Source organism: Numida meleagris, chromosome 8 (genome assembly GCF_002078875.1).
Source record: "Numida meleagris isolate 19003 breed g44 Domestic line chromosome 8, NumMel1.0, whole genome shotgun sequence".
Taxonomy (NCBI): Eukaryota; Metazoa; Chordata; class Aves; order Galliformes; family Numididae; genus Numida; species Numida meleagris.
In genome coordinates, this window is record NC_034416.1 from 15,740,686 (window position 1) to 15,764,355 (window position 23,670).

The following is a 23,670-nucleotide window of genomic DNA, read 5'->3' on the forward strand; positions in this document are numbered from 1 at the left end:
GGAAACCCATGGTCCCCCCACTGCAGTGGAACTGTCTGAAAGGAGCTTTCTGTTCCCTAACATTCATTTTCCAGTTTTGCCAGCTATGTACTCCGCAACAGATTGAAAACAAATCTGAACCATGCAAAAAAGATGAGAAATCTTCTCTCTTCAATAGTTCTTATGCGTTTGCTTACAAGACAGAGCAGAATACAAATTCCAAATGTTTCATTAAACAATGAACTGTACCCACAAACCCATTATAGACAACTTGATTCCTCATTAAAAGAATGAGTACTGGGTGTTCTAAATGGGCAACCTGCCCCAGTTGTTAAGGGTAAACACCCCAAGGTTTCATCTCTCTATAAAGAGGGAACTTTTAATTTTTATTACTCCTAATCAAAGTGTTTCTTACTCAATACCCTCATTCCCAAAGGCATGAGACAAATAAGCTGGTCATGATGGCTTCCTATCAGCAAAAATTAAAAACGGATTTAAAAATAATTAACAAAAAACAAGAGTTTCTAAACTATTTGCTTTATTCACCACTGAACGCTCAAGGAAGAACTCTAACAATGCTTTATTTTTATCAACTTCTCAGTAAGAAAAAAGATCTAGAACCCTATTCCCCCATATGGTTTCCAAGGGAAAAAAACAACTGCAGCTATTACCACTAAGAAGCACACACCAGAAAGTTTAAACCCTTTAAATGAGACCAGAAGTTCTTAAAGCACTTACTGGAGGAGAGTAAAATCAGTTGGTATTTCTGGAGCTGCTATCATTTCTTTATCATCTTCTGGAACACCACTGTATTAGAAAGATATTCAAAAACCAGGCTGAAGCACAAGCTTACTTTCCTTTCTTCCTCTGTAGCAGTCAACTTCTGTAATAAAAAAAATAAAATTAAATTAAATTACAGTTCAACTTTTTCCACATATGAAGAGGTAGAGAAGTCAGAAACACAGAAAACATTAGATCACACCACCATTTCCAGCCAAGTTTTTTCCTCTTTAAAGATGTGTTTTTGACCCTTCCCATGATCTTCCTAAAAACCACCTCCACAAATGTTAAGAGCATCACAGTAAAAGGAAATAAAAAAGCACTATGTAAAAAAGTTTTTCTGAACAGCATGAGCCATCTCAAAAGGTTTCCATCAACACCTTGCAAGTAACTTTTTTGCTACATCTATCCTAGACTGAAGTTAGAACTTCAGCTCTCTGCAGAGCTCAGGCTCTACTACCAACACTCAGATACCGTGGCTAACCAAACCAAAAACAGAACAATGTTAAGCTTAGAGCACACTGTGTGCATGCCTAAGGGCATTATGTACACCAACTCCTCATCTCCAAGGTGTAAATACTTAGCACAAAGACCAGCTCTCATCGTGTCCTTACAACCCAACCAGCTGCCTCACAAATCCCCGCCCCTCAGAGCCAACAACCCAGGCTTCTAACAGCTTGAACATGTAAAGCAACTGACATGTCTCAGGCAACATCAAGGAGGAAAATACTGCCAATACATCATAAAGAAAAACGTCAGAAACAGCATAACACCTCACCACGAAAATGTAAGATTGAAAAATCCTTGTTTTTCAAGTTTATTATAATATTATCAGTTCTTCTTTAATTTTATTTAACCCGCTTTCCCATGCTTAGGGGGAAAAGAAGTCACTGAATGCTTCAAATGTGAAACTTCACCATGCATACTGAAACCTCCTATGCCAACTGCCTGCCTCAAGGTAACTTCCATGCAGTTCAATGAAGAAAGCCCAAGATTCAGGTGTTTGTCTGAAGACACAACAGCAAGAGAAGAACCTTCAGAGCTGGAAACTGCTGACTGTGCAGCCTGCTGGGCTGACTAGGTATGTGCGGGAAGGATGCTAAGCACGTGTTGCTTGCCGTCTGGCAGCAGTGCTTCCGAGCCTGCATCTCAGCCCAGCACACAGATCAAGGCTGCACATTTATTCCTGCAAATGCTGCGTCTGAATGCTAGGGGCCACTGCAGCTTCCAGAATTTGGAGAGCTGAGAGAAACCATCAACCCTGAACTTATCTCATTCTGCTTCCTCACATTTCACACGGTTACGGGGAGACAAAAACCAGAGTGGGAACGAACAGCGGTGAAGGGAGGTTCAGGGCAGCCAGGTGAACCCCCAGACAGCCTGCAAGCACTGCAGCCAAGTGCAGCCAGAACTCTGATCAAAGCTTCCAAACTGCGTTCCCTGCGGGGCGGTGGCACTGCTGCCCACAGCCACAAAGCACATGGCCGCTTCTGTCCCCACGCCCAGTTTGTACGCCAGCCAGGACCTCACCCTGCTTGGGAATAGCTGCTGCCCATGTCCCGTGGGCTCAGTGGTCAGTATATCTGCTGTAGCTCCTCACCAGCACAGACAAAACACACCTCACGAATTCTATTCCCTGATCGCCCGGTCGGGCTGGTTCCGCAGCGGGGAACACAGCGTGGCCAGCAGCAGGGCAGGCACTGGTGTCAGCACAGCTGTCTGCTCCTGCCATGCATGATGCAATGCCCCACGCTCAGGATTATGATTATCCCAAGTGCATCAATCTGTACAAATCTGCTTTTTGAGAATCAGAGAAATAGGAGAGTATGGGCGAATGACCAAACCATGCATTTTCTTACTCAGCAAAGACAAACCAGACCTTGAAACCTGCTGGCTGTGGTTTATACCCACTTGCTCATCTCAATACAAGCAACAGAACAAGAAAGGAAACGTGGCACTGCCTGGGCACAAGAGCAGATAAGAAACGCCACGTTCCCCCAGGGGATGAAGAGTTTAACTACTAAGAGTTAAACTTCAGAGAATTCTTCCTGAAGGAAGAAGGAAAAGCTTGGCCCTCATATGCACAACGTGACGCTGGTAATAACAGAGAGCAGTATTTACAGGTGAGTGCCCCGCAAGAATACACAAGGTTAAGACAGTAAGGGAGCTTCAGTGCCAAGCCCAGGCCCCAACAGTGCCCAGGACAGCAGTAAGGAACCCAGGAGTGTCCCAGAGCCAAGACAGGCAGCCACGCCAGCCCGGCGTTACATACCAGCAGCACCCGAGGGAAGCTGCCCAAAAGAAGCACATCTGCTGCCTTCTCGGTGATGTGCTCCTCGATTACCACCTGCATCCACAAGTACCCTGGGGATTTTTTCTGCCAAACGTGCTATTTCTGCTGTTTATAGACTCTAATCACTATTTTTCCCACGAATACTTCCAACGGCGTTGAACCCCAAATCCAGCTGGCACGGTGTTGCGCTCAAGAACTGCCAGAGCCAAGCTGCACGCTACCAAGAGCCACATGCTGCCCCTCAAGCTGGCCGTGCCCCAGTTTCAGCAGGCACTCTCTGGCGTCAGGGCCGGCCATGCCCTGCTGCACGGCTCTGAGGGGCCAACCACAGCCCCGTGCTGGGAAACCGCTGAGAAATGGGAACTGCCCACAGAAGTATCCCATCAGAACTTGTGCAATACCAAGTGCTTCCTAGAGCAGCTGAAAGGGGGAAAGCGACATTCATGCAGATCCCGTTCCATACTTGGAAATCTTCCATTATTACTGACGTGCAATAAAAGCACGTTCTTTCAGTAAGTTAAATCCACCTCAAGTGCATCACAAAATGCAGTTCTTCAGATTTTTGGGGTTTTTCCTTTTGCATATTTGCACATTCATAGGATCTCAACTTTAATTTTCCTTATCAGATGCTGAAATCTCTCAGACGGCGGAAACTTTCAGGAGTCACTCAACTTTGTGAAATCATAATTAAATTATTAACTATAAAAAGAAAATGTATCCTGCTGAAAGATCACAAGGTGGAGCTCTAGCCTCAAGCTAACTGAAGGAACTCCAGGAGACAGGTCAGCCAGAGGTTGACCCAGTTATTTCTCTGCAATAAACTTCGTAACAGATTGCCAAAGCAGCAATAATGTTGCAGCACATTTCCTTCAGATGTATATTTAAATTACAAAAGGACGCCGGAAGATTCCCCCTTTGCTGAAATTAATGCACGCACACGGCTGATTCCATGGCAGACGTGCACCTCGCTCCCGCTGTACAGGCAGGCTCTGGGAGTAGAAGAGTTTCAAGATCTGCTTTCTTTGGAGAAACAAGGCATCTCCTTATGGTAGCAGCCTTTAGCATTTTACTAGCAAAACGTCCACGAGCCAAAAACGGGAACAACAAAAGGAGTCCAGGAACACTAATGGCATATACGTTGCTAGCTCGACACGCAACAGTTTCTACTTAAAATAATCTGACTGTTAGAAGCAAGTGCCAAGCACGAGCTACACGTAACCAGAATGTGTCCTCACTGGAAAACTGTTTTAAACGGCAAAAGCTGCTTTTCACCAAAACACAAACACTTGATTTAGGTGTGTTTAACTCAAAACTATCAGCAAAATGTTGTGACCCAGCAGAGGCTGACGCACAGCAAGCAGCCAGAGCCGAGCCACCTGCCGCCCACTGCGCTGCCATCAGCATGCCAGGCAGACATCAGCATCACCCAGCCAGCAGCCCTTGTCACAGGAGCACACACACCCACAGCACAAACAAGCACACAGAACGCAAGGAATCTTGAAATCTGTCCCAGAAATCTGGGTTTTATACCCTTGTGTAAATGCACTAATAGGAGCGTTGCTTTATAAAGCTCATGGCCAAACAATGTGGGCGGGGGGTAAGGGGGGCTGGTTTGAGGGGTTCCCCATACATACGTATCTTTTTTGTTCCATTTGTTTTCCTCTCTTTCCCTCTTTTCTTTATAAAGCAACTCAGCAGAGTGATATCATTCTCTGGGCAACACAGAGATGCGAAGTTTAGACATGGCTCCGTGGTCAGGACAAAGACTGAGGAAATGCAGAACGACTGCTCAGAGGTGCATTGATTTTTCACTGAAATTCAGTTAATCATCTGTAAAAAGCAGGGACCTTGCTTCCTTAATTCAGAAAATGAGAGAAGTTGGGAAGCTGCGATGCTCTCAGCTGACTGAAGAATGGTTTGCTGGCTGAAGAAGTTTGTCCCTGAATTATTTATCTGTCCGTGAAGGAGAGGTGCTGATGCTTCAGAACCAATTATGCAGCAGCAACAGTTAAAATGCCAGCCAGATGGGATCTACATCAAGGACCAAAAGTATTCCCAGTAATTTCCTTCAGTTGTTTCACAATTAGAAAGCTGGTATGAGCTACGGCGTGCCCCTCAATACTTCCTGAGCAATCAGAAGATATTTAAACTTTTGTTTTCATAAAATATGGTTTGCTTGTTTCCAAATAATTACTCTTTTTCGTATTACTTCTGCATTCATCTCCCCAAGCAGGCTATACAAGGGATTTCTCAGCAAGACTTCGAGCAAGTGCTTGGTGTTCCCTACAGGCCTGAAAGCGTGGGTTATTTCCACCGGTATTAAACAACTCGGTATTTCAACAGCCAACAAGCTGTAAAGCAATTTGGTCATTTGAGTAAAACACAGAAAACGTACTACACGTAGCACTCTACATTGTAACAACTGCACTTTAACATGATTTAGCTCTAGCTCTATCAGCAATTTGATCATATTACAATAGCGCAATCAAGACGAAACTGAACAATAACGCAATTAAAACCTTTAGACGCGCGGTTATTTTTGTGAGCCCTGCAGGTGCTTCACAGGCACCTGTGATGCAGGCAGCCTCAGCCCGCAATGCCCCATGCAGCCTGGGCCCACTGTGCAGTGCCGGCTTGTGGCACAGAGCTCAGGACACAGCTAACAACCCCAGCACGGAACCTCAGGACCTGCTGCCATCACGCTGCCATTTTTCTTCCATTTTTACAATGCCTTCTCTTCAGTGGAAAACAAAATACCCAAAGCCAAACCGTATTTTTTCATCTTTGCACGGTTCGCTCTCCACCGGACAGCTGAACCCAGCTGCAGCACCAGGGTGGCTCAGACCCATCCCACGGAGCAGGGACCAAAGAAAGCACCACGAGGAAGAGCGGCCAACGCAAGCCCTCGTGACGCCGCTGCCGACCTTCCTACCTGAGCCTGGGGCCTGAGCCCACGGCCCAGCTGGGCTCCTGCCTGCAGCCCCACAGCAGGGCCCCGCGCAGCGCCAAGCCCCACGTCCTCAGGGAGCCACCGCACCCGGCACTCAGCCTCCTCCATTTTCCAGCCCAGCTGCCCACGTACAGCTGCACAGCAGTTTGCTTCCTACCGGCCCCAAGGAGCGAAGCACAGCTCGCCGCTGGTGGGGACGCGCCAGGAAAAAGCCAGCGGTGGGAGAACACGGGTCCCCAGAGACACAGCACACACTCGTCACAGAAGCCATTTTTTTCCACAGTTTAATGAGCTTAAAGATTGGAGGGGGTTGTTAAAAGTTGTGAAAAAAGCCAGGCTAGAACCTAAAATGAAGGTTTTGACTTTTTTCAAGCCTCTAAGGGCTTACTTTAGTGACTCGCATACAGAGGCCTCTGCCCCAGCCCAACAACTGCCAATGCAGACTTCATCACCAAGTGGTCCCCCGCTCATTACAAATACGTTTTTAGGCTTCTGCTGCTTTTATTTAAGAAGTAAGATTCTATGAACATTTGGAATATCTCTTCCAGAAGGAAATGAGTTTGCTACAGTGCTTCACAGTCATGATTTTTCATAAAGGTACCATTAATAATATCAATTCCCTTAATGCAATAAGCGAAACACTATTCTGTTGCGTAAATATAGTTTGGGTTTGAACCGTATGAAGTTCCTATGCCTGCATTTACTAATTCACACTGTCCAGTGAAGTGTTTAAAACAAGTGATGCAAGCATTACAAAATACTGAAAAATGAATCAACTGTACAACAAATGCAACTGTTGCCCTCGTTATAGGAAATAATACTTTCTAATTATTCTGCCCAACAGCATTCCTGAGCTTCCCTCAAACACATTTGAAATTCCCAGCCAGTTTTTAATTGATCGTGATGTATTTAAGAAGGTAAAGGTAAGAAAACAAAAGGAGAAGTTACACCTCATTGTGCCTGCCACATCTCCCTGCCAAAGGAGAGATGGCTTCCAGATGCTGCAGTCGGACTGCGTGGAAAATGAGGCTCTTAGGAGGAACACACGCCAAGTCAGATGACAACCAAAGTTCAAAAGAAAAGAAACACCCCCCAAAAAATAACAAAGAGAAAGAAAATCCACATATGCCTATTCTGGCAAGCCAAAAGAAGTACCAGAAGTACTCACTGATTGATGACACACAACCAGCACACCTTGCAGCCTAACTGCCCAGCTTCCGAACTGAACACCAGAACATACACCCCTTTGCAAACAGACTTTTCAAAAATGCACAACCCATGAAAACACTGGCTCCTATCAAAGCTACAGCTAAAGCACCGTCCACAGCGAGCAGGTGAGCAGCCGGGCAGCAGGAGACCAGAATGGAACAAGCAGCATTCCCATGTGCAGGCAGCAATGGTGGGCAACAGCAGCGCCCTGCAGCGGTTGGCTGTCCAGCAGGCAAGGCACTCCACCCAGCAAGCTCTGCTTGATTCAGTGCCACCGACCAACGTGAGCCTGCAAGTTGTCTCACTCTGGAGGAAGCTCAGCTTTCCCTTCTACCACAGAGATTTTCCTCTTTGAAAAGCCCGGGTCACCAGGGCTCTGTGCCCACAAGAGTTTGGGCCTAAGAACAACTGCGTTCAGCTGTAAGATCTAGAGGGGAGACCACACATACATGCCACAGCAGCATCACTGCTACTTGAAGACACGGTCAGCATCACAAATACAGGAAACCTCCCCCAAAATAAAACTGCTGAGGATTGCAAAGTAAAACCCCTCCATCACACCTCCCAGAGCCAGCTCCTCCAGCAGGCAAACAGCTCACTGCATTTCTCAGCCTCAAGTCTTCTGCAACGGAAGGGAAGCAAAGCGCAGGTTGGTTCTGTGCTTCGTCAGCTCAGATCCACCACAGATTATTAGCTGAAGCTTCAACACTACATAAAAATGGCTCAACTGCTTCCAGATGACAACTAAAGAGACCAAGTCCAGCACAGAAACAAGCACCAAAGAGTAAGCAGAAGTCAATCTGCAATTGTTTGACTGAGTGTAAAGAAAAATAAAAAGAACAATCTGCATGGGAGCAACTCTGATACATTAGTTCATCTCCGAACTAATGAGCAATCTGCTCCAACATATCTGGAACTCCCTACCACTACCAAGGCCCACCTGCAGCAGGCCCTGTCCTTTCACTGGTCTCTTCCTTCTCTAGAAGCAAATCCCCACACGCCTGCCAAGTCCAACTTACTGGATATTTGTATATGCACTTTGATTTCCTCACTTCTTCCTCCAGGACATATTCTATCACTCAGCTGAAGACTTGGAGACTTAGGAGCAGCTTCCATCAGCACAGAAAGTGCCAATACCAAGTGCTCCCCCCCCACACTTACACCCTAGATTCTAACTTTTGAAAATGAAAATGGGGGCACCAAGTAGGTGTCCATGATGTGCAAGATAAAGAGGCAACCACAGGCAGAAGACAAGCCCCAGTTTTTCTCATGCTCATTGAGCCACTGCTGTGCTACGTTTCCCTGTGCCCCATCCTGCCTCTCCACGCCTCCCCCTGACCCACGGCCAGGACTGGGCAGGCGCTGCCCCCAGGAAGCTCTGCTGGGTCACTGTGGGCACCAGCAGCCTCACCACTGCAATACAGAAGTCTGCTTACGGTGAAACTCCAAAAAACCACCATTCCATCACCACCAAGGTGAACCACTGAGCGCAGCCATCCATCCCAGCTCAGACGACAAGCCAGCTAGTGCAGAAGACCGCTAAACAGAACAATTAAACCTATTCTGTTAGAAAGGAAGAAGGAGCATTTACGGAAGAAACAAATACTGTGCCACATCCAGACCAGGCAGCACGACAGCTAGAACCTAAGCCTTTCCCTAAGTGGATTATGGCTCTTTCAAGGATCAATCTAAATAATCATCCTTAAAAAATAAAAAATCAAGCAACCACTGAAGTATGCGAAAGTTGTTTTCGCCCCTAAAACAGAAGAGAGAAAGATAAAAATCTTGTTACTTTCATTACAAACTTCTCCCTGCAGTTCTGCCAGCCTCAGAACATCTGCGCTCCATACATCCTCAGTCACAACATCAAGATTTTAATACCCAACATTTTGTTCTTGTTCTACTTCATAACATTTGGGCTAAAATCCCAATGGGTTTGTTCGGAGATTCTCAGCACTGAATACTAATTTTATATGAAACAGCAGTTGTGATATGCATGAGTTTCCCCCACACAATTTAGAGAACTGAATATACCCACAAAGCAGAATGATAATAATCCATTAATGGATGAAAAACACACATCACCATGTCTAGAGAGAGTCTTCTCTTCTTTTTCCTTTATTTACCTACAACAGAACCATCTTAAAAGAACTTTGTGAGAGAGATGTCTGATGGTGAAATCTCTTTTACGGAGACCCACAGTTCACTACTGAAACCCATTAAACACCCAGAGGAAGTCAGCTTGGCCACTTGGATACAGCCTAAACACGTCGCAAAAATATTGGCATTATTCAAATCAATAAGTTCTTTCAACTCTGTAATTGCTTATTTGTGGCAGGTAACAAATTGCACTAAGTGTGAGGGCTACAATAAACTAAGCCTGTATTATAAGAGCTGGCACAAAGAAGTAGCAGAATCATTTCTTACAGACTAAACTCATTTTAATAAGCAAGCTGACAAATAATGAGAAACTCCTGATGTGTATAAAATATTCTGAAGCAAAGGTCAGAGAGCCTTGTCCTTTTGAAATTATCTTCCCATCAGTCTCTCAAATGCTATGCATTAGGCACCTTAGGGATACAGGAGCATCCACTCCACGCAGATCTATCCCATAAAAATGTACAGCTTGTTATATCAACCAAAACTGAACCTTTGGTTTCTTCATTTAATGTAAAAACAAAAAAAGTACCAAAAAGCTACATCCTTACAAATTTCTGACAAATATAGCTAGTAGCTCCCTCCTCCTTCAGAAGGGAGTTATAGCCTACAGCTAGATTTAGATTTTGTTAAAAAATTAACTGGTTGCATTATGGAAGTACCGTGCTCTGTTTTCTGTATCTATTTTAGTTGAGCAACATTGAATACACAGAATATATGTTTAAGGCCACAACTGTTGCACTTACTAGCTCAGCAGTGCAGCAGGAGCTATTGAGGTGAGGCAGGGTATGCTCCCCCTCTTTTTCCTCCTTTTAACTTCTAAAAAGCGAAGCAGCAAGGAGCAGCACACAGCACAGCTCCAACAAGCCACCTGCACTAGGTAGAAGGGGCACGAGCCGGGAACGCCGCGACACACCGCAGTGTCTGGGGACCAAGCAGGAACCTGTCGTGTCCCAGTGCTCACCTCGCTGGTGAGAGAAGTCTGAGGGCTGGCTGCTCGGGGCTTTGGGCTGGCCTCCTGGCTTACAGCTGAAACAGAAATGCAGGCTCAGGTGTAAGCGAAGAATCTGAACTGTCGTTTTTACCATTTTCACTGCCTTGGGGAAAATGAGCCAACTAGGCCAAATATCATACCACTGCAAAAAGAGAACAAGTTTTCACATTCCAGATGCTCTGGTTTGCAGTCAGATCTATTAACGACAGATCATCTCTAGTGGCAACGAAAGCTAACATCTATTAATGATGGACCATCTCTGGTGACAACTGAAGCAAACGTCTTGAACTGCAAATACGGAGAAGTGAAGAGCTAACCAATCCCACTCTGCCACACGCGTGGTGCCCTCTGACAGAGGCTGCAAAGCTGCCAGCTGCCTGCCCAGAGTCAGCAGGGGACAGCAGGCAGAACCTGGAGCTGCCCGCACAGCCCGCGCACCGAAAGACGCTGCTGCCGCCCACTGCAGCCTATCATTATTTAATATCGGAAATGTATCACATCTTGTGGCTTTCAGTTGATGATCATGTTTGACTTACCAGTTTCAAAGTATTTCTAACGACTGTGAGAAGAATTTGATGGAGTACGAGCGCTGCATTTGCCACCTCGGCCTCCCCAGCAATCCCTGCAGTCTGTCTCCCCGTGCTCTGCCTGAAGCGCATCTCCCCACCTCCTCACCCGGCTCAGCAATGGGCAGCTCAGCAGCTGAGGACCAACACTCTGCTGAGTGCACAGGGCTTTCTCAGTCCTGCTTTAGTTTCCTTTACTTTTCTCAGTAAATAATAATTCCAAGTATTTCAAACAGTTGTGAAGAAGAGAGATGTCTTAAAACGGGCAATAACTCTTTTAGATCACTGTCATCTTTCTACTCTTTTTTTTTTTCTAATGTTGTTCACCACTGAAATTATGCAACACTTAAAGAAGAGTCGATCCACTTTCTCTAAACCACGTATTTAAATTTCTGAAACACAAAATTCATCTAGTTGAATTTCCCCATGTTGTTATTCAAGAGCAGCATTTCTGCGACTTAATTAGCCAGCCATCAATTACACAACTATTTGTTACTCCTGTGCTGAACTCAGCAGCCCTGCTCTGACTTATGGCTAACAGATGTTGTTGGCAGCCTATTCCCACCAAGAGCTTCTGATCACTGCTCAGATTCTAGAACCAAACCATAACATTTAATGCAAGCAAATGGTTTTAACCTCGTCACCATCCTTCAGAATTATTTCCTGCTTATACCAAGTTCACAGCTACTGAAACCAAGGTCTACTTAAAAACACACACAAAAAAATCAATTACGTACAGTTTGTTACCAAGGAGCTAGCTATTCACTGTGGGGAAAAGAAAACTAAAACACAGTAACTGGATGAAGCTCAATGAACACATACCTTCAGACACATGCACACACAAAGCTGGGGTACTCAAGTAGCACAAAGTCAGTTTTTCCCCAAGCACGGCTTCAGTGCTCCCCGGACACCGACCTCACGAGAACACTGCGTGAGCCGCGAGCTCTGTACTGACCCCCGACATCACTCATGCAAACTGCCACCTGTGTGTTCTGCGAGCTCGAAAAGCCACTTCTTGTTGAGAGTTGCTCTTACAGTAAGGCAGCAGTACAGAAATTTCTTGCCGTTGTACTACTAGCCAGGATTACAAGTGTACCTTCTTTTAAATAGGTTGGCTCTTGAAGTTCTATAGAAGTTCTATGAATTTCCTACACGTACGTATCACTGCAAGTTAACGTTAGCTGACAAGAACACTACGCAATGTTTAATTACTATAACACAAACGTTTTGACTGAAATACATTTCTCACCTTTCCTTTACTTCTGTTACTCAAATACAGCAAGTGGAATCAGAGTAACCCATCAGGTTTCATTCCTCACGTAACCTGTATGAGAAGCCTCTCAGGAGTCTGGTCAGGATCTGTTACAGAGGTGGCAAAACCCAGCTTACGAGTCCATCAATTGATCTGAGGAAGCAACTCCAGTGACTGTACTGGAACAAATTACTCAGATCTGGCTGCAAACACTCAGATATATACATGTAAAAGGCCGCATCTTCTCCAGACTTCTCTTCTTCCAGCATCGCTGATGGTACATTAAGAAGAGTTTGTACAGAGAACATCCTATCTGGATTAAATCTCCCAGCCCCTCCAGCACAAGCACACTAGGGGGCCATTAACACGGACAGCCGATCCTGCGTGATTTCACAAACTAATATTCCATCAGAGGATGCCATCTTGGCATCAGACTGCCTTGGTTTTTAAACAACACACACCAAATTCTAGCAAGAGTCAGGGAAAGAGGTAATAGCATTCAATCTAATTGTTAGACAAGAACATTTTTATCTGAGTGTAAATTAGGTCTGGCGGTTGTTCAGTTTGACCTCCACTTACTATAATCTTGCCCTAGGGTATGAAAATCCTAGATCATTAAATGCTATGAATTTAGTCTTGCGAGCAACCTAAAATGAACCTGCATGCAGAGCCATGGGTTTCTAACTGCTGCTAAGAGTTGAACTGAAAATTGTGATAATAGATTACCCTGTGCCAAATTATTTTTTTGTTTCTGTTTTGTTAGGGGGGGGGGGGGCCATTTTAAAGAACTGTAACTACTACCTGCATCTTTAGAATATTCTTAATTTAAGGATGGACTCGAGAATGAGAGAGAGCTATTACCCCTTAGATTCAGCAGTGAAGAAAAAAAACCCAATCTACCAAACAATTTATTTTCAGTTCAGTTGAAAAGTCTGGGATTTTCTTTCTGAGAAAAGATGAATTAAAATAAAGCAGCCCACTTCTTTCAGTTCTAAGAAACATTTTAAGAATGCCAGCTCTCCTACAATTCTCTAGACAGTCAACAGACATTTTAGGAACTGCTACTAATTCATTACTGTGAAGCAGATGCCTGCCAAAAAAACTAATTAGAGAACATAAATTTTATTACTACATGAATTAACTTAAGACTTTATATGCTAAATGTGAAAACTACTCTAGAACCACGGAACACTGTATAATACACAGCCTAGTATGTGAACGTGGCAGAATACAAGCAGAAAGGTGTACAGGCTCCACTGGCAGGTGAGCTGAGCAAGCTGCAAATGATGAACTCCTCTCCTGTGGCTGCAGGGAGGAGCAGGGCTAGGAGCGGGCAAGGCACTGCTCCGCGCTGCCCAGGAGCTGGGCCACAGCTGTGGAACACGCAGCAATGCACTCGCTGCTCCTGAACTGAGCTTACGTGCTAAGCAACGGACTAAGGACAGAGCTACAGCAACTGGAGGATGTTCAATGCGCAAGAATGGCAAAATCACCACACAGCTTCAACAGCAGAATAAACCAGCATCCAGTACAAACACCATCTGAGAAACTAAAAAAGCCTTAACAAGCGAAGATACCACTTGATTTACAGAACTCTCCCAAGTCTCCCAGGGAATCAATTCCAATTAAGACCCACGTACATTAATCAGAATAAGAAAGCACACTTAATGCCAAAAAACAGGTATCAAACCCCAGCGCAGCAAACACTCCCAGTGACCAGCCCTAGAACAGCCTTCGCCTCCTCTGCAGTAGTGCCACAAAGAAACAGAAAGTACTCCATCAGAACTGCTGCTCACAGAGCTCCCTCACCAATAAATGCACAGAAAGCTTCACACCTGAGATGTGGTTACAACACTAATTCTGGTGTTTCGTGCTCCCTACAGAAGCAGCCAGCTCAGGAAGGACACCTGAACGGCACAGGCCTAAGAGAACAGTGTCAGATCTCTCTCCAGCATACCCAAATACCAATCACTTATTCACAAGCAAAATAATGCTATGCCATCCTCTACTGGACCATATAATGATGTATTAAGTGCACGATGATTACAGACTACAAGCAACAGTCTGCAGCAACGAAGGCAGAATTGTTCTTTATGCTATTTCCATATTTATTTGCGTATTACAGCACAACTCAGTATACCCTAAAAGAACGCGCTAGGGAGAAAATTTAAGCTGCTTTGGCTCTGAGTGATTATTAACGATGTCAGCATATCTTCACCTGACTTCCCCAGGAATCATTCCTCCCCATTTGTATGGAATGCAAAATAATTTTGCAGAGAAAAAAAGAAAAAAAGGGAAAGACAACTGCCCAGCATTACTTTCAGAAGCAGATGCAGTATTTTCACTTCCTCCAATGACCCCAAGGAAAGTATTCATCGTTCACTTCACACATGGGGTAGCTCCTTGGAGCAAACAATTCCCACCTCGAGAACTCTCCAAGAACGTACTGTGTCAAAATACTTATACCTCTCAGGAGCCAGCAGGAAGCAATGCCATTGGGTGGTTCCCCTTTTCCACACCAATGTTCTCGTTCCAAACGAAGGCTAGTATTTGTCAGTGGAGAGAAGACAAGGAAGTGCCATGGCTGCACATTTGGCCAAGCCTCCCACCAGTTAACACACTGAGGCTCGGGCACTATGATGATTAGCCATGCTGAAATGAAAAGAACAAACGTCAGTTCTGTGAGTTACCACGTCCAACATTCAGATTCAGCTAACAGATTACGCATGGCTATTAAAGCATCGTGTTCTGAAATCACGGTCTTGTCTTACACAAGCACTGATGGTTTAAAACACGTGCAACTGCAGGACAGCAGGAAGATGTACGAGGATGATTCTAAGTACAAAAGTATTTGAACTAATGGAGTTGAACTAGCAATTTACGTGCACATACGGCACACTGCCCATAATGCGCAAGATAATATATTATTTGTTAGCAGTTCTAATCTAAGCAACATGAAAGGAAAAGTCCAAAACTCTGGATGTAATTTTTCCATTTTCTAGAACACGCAATTCAAGACTGAATGGGGTGGAGGGAGAAATTGACAATGTAATCCCCTAAGTATGTGAATTCCTCTCACAGACATTAACTGATCACTAGCAAAAAAAGAAGGAACTTTTAACTTACATTGGAAAATGAAGCAGTCATTTTGTAGGAAGAACATTTTGTAAACAGCCAACCAACCCTACCAGCATTTCTGTCAGCAGAACTGCAAAGAATTTATATTGGAACAGCCAGTCCAGGAATCAACAAAGGGCATGGAAGGGGAACAAAACTGCACAGCGCTGGAGAGGGACCCTTCAGAACGAGCAGCAGAGAAATCACAGATGAGGAGGGAAGCACTGTGCGGTGACCACGTTTAAGTATTCAGTCCTAATGGCTGATAATCATATTCTGCAAGCAGCAGGAACAGAGGTGCGATGTTGCAAATGCAATAAATCCCCAAGGAAACAATATGCCTTCAAGATGTTCTCTGGAAACCGCTCGTGGTTGATTAAAGCAGCCTCAGTGACACACAGCAGCTACGCACAGGTAGGTAACAAGCACCCCACGCTTCTAACGAGGGGGAAAGGTGAGCGACCACACGACTGGCATCCACCTTCACCATTAGAAGCAAACGCCACAAGAATGAAACCGGCGCCGGTGCAATGCTGCAGCCCCCAGCAGAGAGCAGGGGTACAGGGGCACCTTGCAGAAGGGTGAGGAGAACTTAACATGAGTAACATTTGTTAACCCACATTTAGCAAATCTCCGTTCTTACACAGGAAATGTCGGTATTTGAGTATTTTTAATAAAGACATAAAATCGTTCGTGAAAAACATCACTAAGAAAGACTGAAAATGTTTTTAATAATAATTTCTAACTCGTTTAAAACAAATCCGTCACAAACTTTTACACACGAAAAAAAAAAGGCTCGCATGTTGGATGCAAGTTACCTATTTGCCAATAAAACAGCTTGAGAACAGAACGAATAACGACCACCCACAAGCCAAACCCCAAAGAAAACTGCAGAGCTGGAACAGAAAGCTTTTGCCTCCCTGGTCTTTCCCAGGCACACTGCAGAAGACAGCACTACTGCTGCGATGCCAGCCCCAGCGCTGCCCGTACTCAGGTGTGGGGAGGAAGGCAGGTCGATGCCTCGGGAGCACACACTGAGCTCCCAAAACCTCTCAGCATCAGCACGCACCTAGCACTCCACGTTGCAATTCTAACAAAGTACGTGCCCCAGCAGCACAGGCTCCCCGCATCCTTTATGATCCCTGACTGATCGGGGTAAGGCACAAGCCATACTTTCTTTACATTTTCTCCATCTCCCTTTAACCCACAGCCATTGTTCCGTGCTTCGGGGAGGCTTCCGCAGTTCTCCTCCAACTCTAAATCTTACAAGACACGGCGTAGGGGCAGTCAGAGGACAAACCGGGCAATAACTCATCAGCTGATGTATTGGTGGTTAGTAAGAAACGCTCCTCGTGGTTCCACAGCTACAAGCAAGATGACATTCAGAGAAATCTGTCTACAGAAGGCACATATTCAAAAAATGTCTATCAGAAATGTTTGCAAATATTTAGCCATTATTCATTTAAAAAGACAACATTTTAATTAACTTACTCGTGAAAACAGGCTATTAACCTACCAGTTACCCTCCAGACAAGGCAAGCTTTGTACAGTTCCCTGAAAACACCACGGCATTCTCAATCAATGGTACAAGACAAGAAAAATGAGGTTTAAGTTTAAGCCACTGTTGCTAAGAACACTTTGGAACCCTTTTTTTGTTGTTGTTCCTGGAGGCTACAATCTCACATGCTTTGGCCATGCACAAAGACATAAAGGATCCAAATTCACACTCTTCTCCCTGCCATGACTGGACACTACTGTACTTTGCAGGAAAATGCCACAACAAGTGCTAATGGCAAGAGGACTTACTGGAGGGTATGAGTTAAAATGGACCTTTCAGCTAGAGATACATACCGCAGAAATGCAGACAGTTAAGGTGAGCTGGCCAGAACGTAAGGAACTGCGCTGACCATCCATCGCAGCCAGGCTACCTCGGTGCTTCTGTCCACTCCAAAGAACAATGGAAACTCTGCAGTGTGTTCCCATCCAGGTTTCCCTGGCTGAATACTTGTACCCACCTTGTGTTTCAGGCTGGGAGCTCCGAGCCCTAGCAGCCCCCAGCACCCATCCCAGGCCACACCTCGCCACGTGCCCACACGAGGTGAGAAGCAATGTGCATTAAAAACCAACAACCACCAGAATTATGTTGAGAACACTTCTTGGAAGCTTTGAGTAAAATACCTCTTCTCTCTAACTGAAGTAACTAAATATTCTGAAGTTGACTGCTGTACGTACTGTGAAGACCTTCCCTGGGCTTTCTTTCCCCTCCATCAGCACACACAAGAGCAAAACAAAGTTTTGGTCCAACTGCAGCTTTATGAGCCTCAAGCCAGGATGAAGCTGATTTGGGGAGTCCATGCTCCTGTGAGGAGGGCTAACAATGTATCTCAAATTAATATGATCTTTATATTAATGCACAAAAACCCGCACCTCTAATCAAATAACGCTGAATGACAAACACAGGGGAAAACACATTACTTCTCCCATTCTGCCTTCACTGGCATTACGATGATATCAGCTGTGCTCCCAGACACAGGCAGGTCCCTAACAGTGCACGTGCCCCCAGGCCTTCTCCAGCTTAGCGCTGTTATAAAGGTCCAGGCTGGGTTTCCTGCACCCATCAGCGATCATTCCTGGTGCACACCTACAGCCCACATCCCCATGGCTGCCACCTACCCTGCTCTGCTCACTACAGTGAAGACAGCTGACCTCACAGGATGAATTACCAACCACCAACACAAGATTCTGTAAACACCATTAAACAGGGCAGCACTGCCATGCCTCTCAGAGAACTCCTAAAGACAGCGGAATTAACACTGTTAGAAGACAGATGCTATCCATAGATCTAAATATGCGAGGGCAGGAACAGGGGAGAGGGAGGAGACAAATGGGAAGATCATGGGTAAAGAATTACTTCAGGAAGGTAACAGCTACCAAATAGAGTATCACTCTTCAGCCATAATGAAACGGACAGCATCTACCTACCAGATAATTTGGTGTTCATTAAGAAAAATTAGTAGCACTGACTTTTCTGTAATATTTTTGCCTTTGTTTTAATCATGCTCCTACTAAAAATAAATTTAGTACCAAGTAATAATTCACATTTATCAGCACCTTCAAGAAAAGTACAACCCACAAATTCCATTTTGTACCCCATGCAGCAGCACAGGCAGGCAGCGCACACACCTCTGCTGTCACCATACACATGGAACAACGCTCAGGGCAAGAGTAATGCAGCCTCTTCCAAATAATCACACAACGCTTTCAGAATAAATAACCTAGAATTAAGTCACCAGAAAAAGAGTCTAAGCACGGGAAGATTGAACTTACAGGACAGTCAGAAACTGCAGCCAGCCGCCCCAGCTCCCAGCCTCTGCCCGCAGTGGAGGGAGCTGCCCAATGAGCACAGGGCTGCCCAGCCACCATGGAGCTGCCCAATGAGCACAGGGCTGCCCAGCCACCATGGAGCTGCCCAATGAGCACAGGGCTGCCCAGCCACCATGGAGCTGCCCAACGAGCACAGGGCTGCCCAGCCACCATGGAGCTGCCCACCCACCAGCATGGCACTGGCAGCACTTGGTCGAAGCGGTGTCAGGGCACACAGCCATGAGATGCGGACCCGGCTCCCACGAGTCATGCAGCTGCACTTATGCAAGTGTGCGGGAACACCACGCTGGGTCTGTCCTGGACACGGGAGATATGTGATTCTACGTTAAGTCTGTTCTAACCTTAAGTTGTCCAGCAGGCAGGATAGGGAGGAACTTTGAAACATGCAGCTGTAGCACTCTTGATTTGTTGACAATTGGATTCTGAGTGCTTCCAGGCATTTTTCACAAAGGATGGGCACCGAAACAGGATTTTTTTTTTGTTGTAAATTATAGAAGAATTAACTCACTGAAGCAATACTTAAACCAATTCTAAAGACAACCAAAGCCCACCTTTGACAAAGCACCTGCTGAATTCAGTGTTCTCCTCACCTGAGCTGCAGGAGGAAAGCAAGCTGGGAGGGAGCAAAAGGCAGGGAGCTGTGGGAGGCAGGGGCACAGGGATGCACAGAGCACAGGAAGAAGTGAACTTCAAATGTCACATTACTCAAAGGTTACAAAGTTAAATCCAACAGTGATTTAAAAGAAAGCCAAGCCTAACCTATGGAGCAGGAGAAGGCAACACCAAGAGTAAAAGATAAATGTTACTTGTCCACTGAAACCAGTGTGGAATGTAACAAACCAATATGCCATGGCATCCACCTAACCACAATCGATGTCAGACAGTATTTCCAATCACATTACCGAATACTTTCTATGACATTTTCCCAAAAGACACTCTCTGTTGCACAAGTCTGCATTTCCTGATAAACTGCATCATTAAAATATTCCTAACAAATATTTTCTTACCTAAGATGATCATTTCTGACAATTCTGTTCCCTGCTAAGTTACGTTTCTCTCAAGCTAACCCCCTTATTCTCTTCTCCTTTCAAACCCATCCCATGTATATTCTCCACAGCAAGGCATTCATTAGCGCTGCTTTCCCAAGGTTTGAGGGTCCAGTACAACACTGGTGAAATGTTTTTCAATTAACATTTTTTGCATACTGATAACAAACATTTCTTGCTTATTCTTCATGACTATAAAAATATATTAATTGCTCTGATTTGCTATATTATTATATTCTTTGTGACCACAACTGCAACAGCTTTTGTACGCTGCCCGAAATAGCAATATTTTTGCAGCAATATGTCAGTTGTATTGTTTGACGTCTACTCAACTGACTAATTCCTTCACCTCCAAGTTCTCTGAATGAACTGCACAACCCTTCTTCACTTTATTTGGAGGGTGACCTACTCCCAGATTAGTGTCCCCAGAGAACCACTTGAACAATACCAACAACATGGTGAAATTGCACTGGTCTGAGGAGGCGGGTACCCTGGGTTTCTGACACACTGGCCAACGCTCTGCAATACGTGATGCGCAAATGGCACCGCACCACCTGCAGCGTGAGCCCGCCCAACTCGGAACGTGGGAAGTCCCTTGTGCAGGAGCCATCAAAACCTCAAGATGAAGAGATGAGAATCAACACACTCCCCCGAAAAGCGTGATGATTAAAACTCATTTTATTATGGAAGATTAGTAGGAATACAGAATCCGTTACATCTACATTGTACAAAAAACAATTATTAAAACTTAAGCACTCCAACGAGTTCCGTTTACTTCCTTATTTCTCAGTCTTTGCCCTTCATAGGCCTTTGCAAAATGTCACTCACCCTTAGAAAAAGAAGCCGTTTAGTAGAATCCATGTGCCCAAGTACTACAGATATCCATTCCCCCGCCTCAATATTCCTTCCAGTTACCAACTGAACGCATATTTCATACCAACGTGAAGAAATAGTGGTTTTTTGGCTAAATAACAAATGAAGCTACAAACAATAACCCAAGAAAACAAACAGCCATTTGTTAATATGAGGGATGCTGCCCCTGCTGCCTGCTTGCTTCTGGCCAGATCTCATGGCCAAGGGCACTGCCAGACCCTGTGCTGTGTCAGTTGAGCAACCATCTATTCATTCCTTGTTGCACAAACTAGCTTTGCAGCGGTTCAGTAAGTTGGGAGGGCTTCATCAGAGTCGTGTGGCCACTGCAAGGCAGCAGCAGCGAGACGCTCCAGCAGGGACTGTCACACCACGTTGAAGAAAAAAAAAATATCTGTGTTGTCCTGGTGAACTGCAGCTGCTTCAAGCATTGCCACAGGTGGCTCCAATCCGACCTTCCAGCTGTGGCTGCGGCCCGGCGATGCGCAGTCCATTCAGCATCCAACTACCAGCAGCCAGAGCTACCAGGGCCACTTATGAGACAGGAGCCTGGCAGGAGCCTGACCCCAGTGTGCTGCTTTTCCCACAGCAACAAGAACTCTTCACTCGCTTGTTTTGTGGCACCTGAACAAATGATCTGACAATCCAACAAGCGATCACCTTTCCTTCAGTCCTCTATAAAACAGCAATGAAGGCAGCAGAGATGCGACAGAAGCAGAAACGTGTTCCATCCCTGCGGAACACAGCAGCCCAGCTCGTTTCACCAAGTACAGCTCTGAGTGGTGTCATTAAGTTCCCCGATCCATTGCTATTGCAATGTTTCTTCAGCGTATCAGACGCGGTTCGTGCCTGCCACTGCTCCATGTGAAGCCGGGACCAGCTTTATTCAATTACAGACAGCACTCACCACTGAGCGCTTTAATACTGCAAGTCTGTAATGATAACTAGTGCTGTTTCTAATGATTTTCTTCATTGATCTGTGTATCTTCTAAAAATTGTGTTATTACCAGAAAACAAAGAAAACAAAAATTTTTAGGCAGTGCTCGTACCCGAGCTGGTTTGACTGACAGTTAGTGGATTATAACTAAATAGAAATACACACGTTGTTTTATCTAATATCAAAAGATTAGAGCTCTTAAAACAGCACCAAGCCTGCATATGGGTTACTTGGCTTGATTTTTTTTTTTTTTATCATTATCTTTGTACAGAACACTACTTTTCATAAGAAGGTACACAATTTTACCCTCTCAGGGGTCAGAAGTTGCGGAGTTGTAAACGCACTGTGTCTTAACACAAACACCACCCTCACAAACCAAAGCTCAACAACATCAGTGTGCAACAACCAAACTAAACCTGATGAACTGCCTGGCCAGAGAGGAAAAGCAACGGGAAGCAAAGGGCTTGCCCTGCTTCTCTAGGCTTCTCCCCTGATACTTACAGGCAACCTAACCTTACACTTCAAACTTGCTTAGAGAACAATATAAATTCGTTCCCAATACTGCAAACTCTTCTACACGTTCCCAGAGCCCATCCATCTCCATCAGACCGATTTTATTGCATTAACTCAGGCTTCTCTTTCCAGTCCCTGCTGACCCGTCCCCCCAGCCCCTGGCTTTCCCAGCTGTGCTGCACAAGACCCCAGCACACCACGCAGCACCATGGGCTCCCAGGCTGTGCTGGCGCAGGAACCCAGAGCTGCTGCAGCACAGAACCCACCTACCTGGAAACCGACCTCGGCATTTCCTTCTATGAGTCCATGCTGTTCCCAACATGCAATTCACTATGTACACACTCTCCCAAATTTTCCTCTTAACTCTCTCAGAAGACAAAACCTTGAGCCATGAGTAAGAGCTGCTGAAGCCTCTATTTAGAAGGATGCTTAACGTGAGAACGCGTCCAATCCAAGCTCCATGCAAGGGCACGCATCTACAAACTTCTATTAGAGATGTAAATATTTTCAGGTTTCTTTAAAAGAAAAACAAGCAGTAAAGAAATCTGGTTAATACTAGCTAAAAAACACATCTACACCATTTCCTGCAGAAATTGCCACCTTGCTTTCAAAGCAGAGTACAGGATCCCAGTAGAAATGTCCACAGCTACCGTGGTTTTGGCTTTTTGAGAGCTGCACTGGAACCCACCCCCCAGCATCTTAAATGAATTTGTCCTGTTAGCTAAATATACACCAGTTAACTGAAAAATACCATTTATACGCCACAACGTAGACAGGGAAAACTTTAGTGACTTTTTAGTACACATATATGGTCAGTAATTAAAATCACCTTCAACTTAAGAGTAAGGTTTAAGACGAATGAATGACGGTCTTCAGAAGCGTGCTCAGAATAACAGTATCACTTGCTACAGCTCCTCAAAGTGGGAAAAAAAATAAACCTTAATGCAGCAGAAACAAAAACTAGCTGAGAAAAGACTGGAATTGCACACAGAAAATGAGCAAACTGCCATTGTTTCCAGCAGGCAGCATCCCACAGCACAGGGCCCTCCCAAAGAGCTGTGCCGTACTCCATCCCTACCTTGCTCTACATCACACTCCACCAGCACAGCAGTGACAAAAATGGTACATTAATAAGATGGCAAAGATTGTTCTTAACTATGCTGCTTACAGCATTTTGTTCTCTTGACATTAAAAAAGAAGGGGTCATAACTGGCTGTTACTGATTTATAGTGACAGAAATTGGGCTTGAACGTTAAATAAAGATTAGTTAGTATTTGCAGACGACTCTGAACATACAAAATGCTATGTAAGCAGCAAGTATTAAGTCTTCCCACACACTCACTTTGGCATGCCTCCAAGCAGGGAAGTCCCACAGAAACATTTTTACAGCAGTAAAGAGAACCTGATACAGATCAGGCAATCACAGCAACATCTACAAGAGCCTTTCCAGGGAGCACCTACAGAACAGGGAAGCCAATGCCCAACAGCCATGTTTGCCTCCTTCTACAAGAATTTGACACCAAAAAGCAGTTCCTCACCCAACACGGCTTATACAGATGGAAACCAAACAACCTGAACCTCTATGGTCCTCGGTACAATCTGAAATGATCCACAAAACTCCAA

The 23,670-nt window shown here is 45.0% G+C and overlaps 1 protein-coding gene across 5 annotated transcripts in view; it reads right to left on the minus strand.

Annotated features, from left to right (window-relative positions):
* STAG2 (stromal antigen 2) overlaps positions 1 to 23,670 on the minus strand; it is a 70,355-nt gene that overhangs the window by 37,770 nt on the left and 8,915 nt on the right. Inside the window, exons 1-2 of one of the 5 annotated variants that reach the window (XM_021405861.1) lie at positions 14,647 to 15,972; positions 718 to 862 (exon numbers count right to left, since the gene is read on the minus strand). In XM_021405861.1, coding sequence (XP_021261536.1) covers positions 718 to 761 — 44 coding nt within the window. In that variant the 5' untranslated portion in view covers positions 762 to 862; positions 14,647 to 15,972. Of the gene's footprint in view, positions 1 to 717; positions 1,243 to 14,646; positions 15,978 to 23,670 lie in introns of those variants that run through there. The other 4 variants (XM_021405864.1, XM_021405862.1, XM_021405860.1 and 1 more) reach the window with 4 other exon arrangements.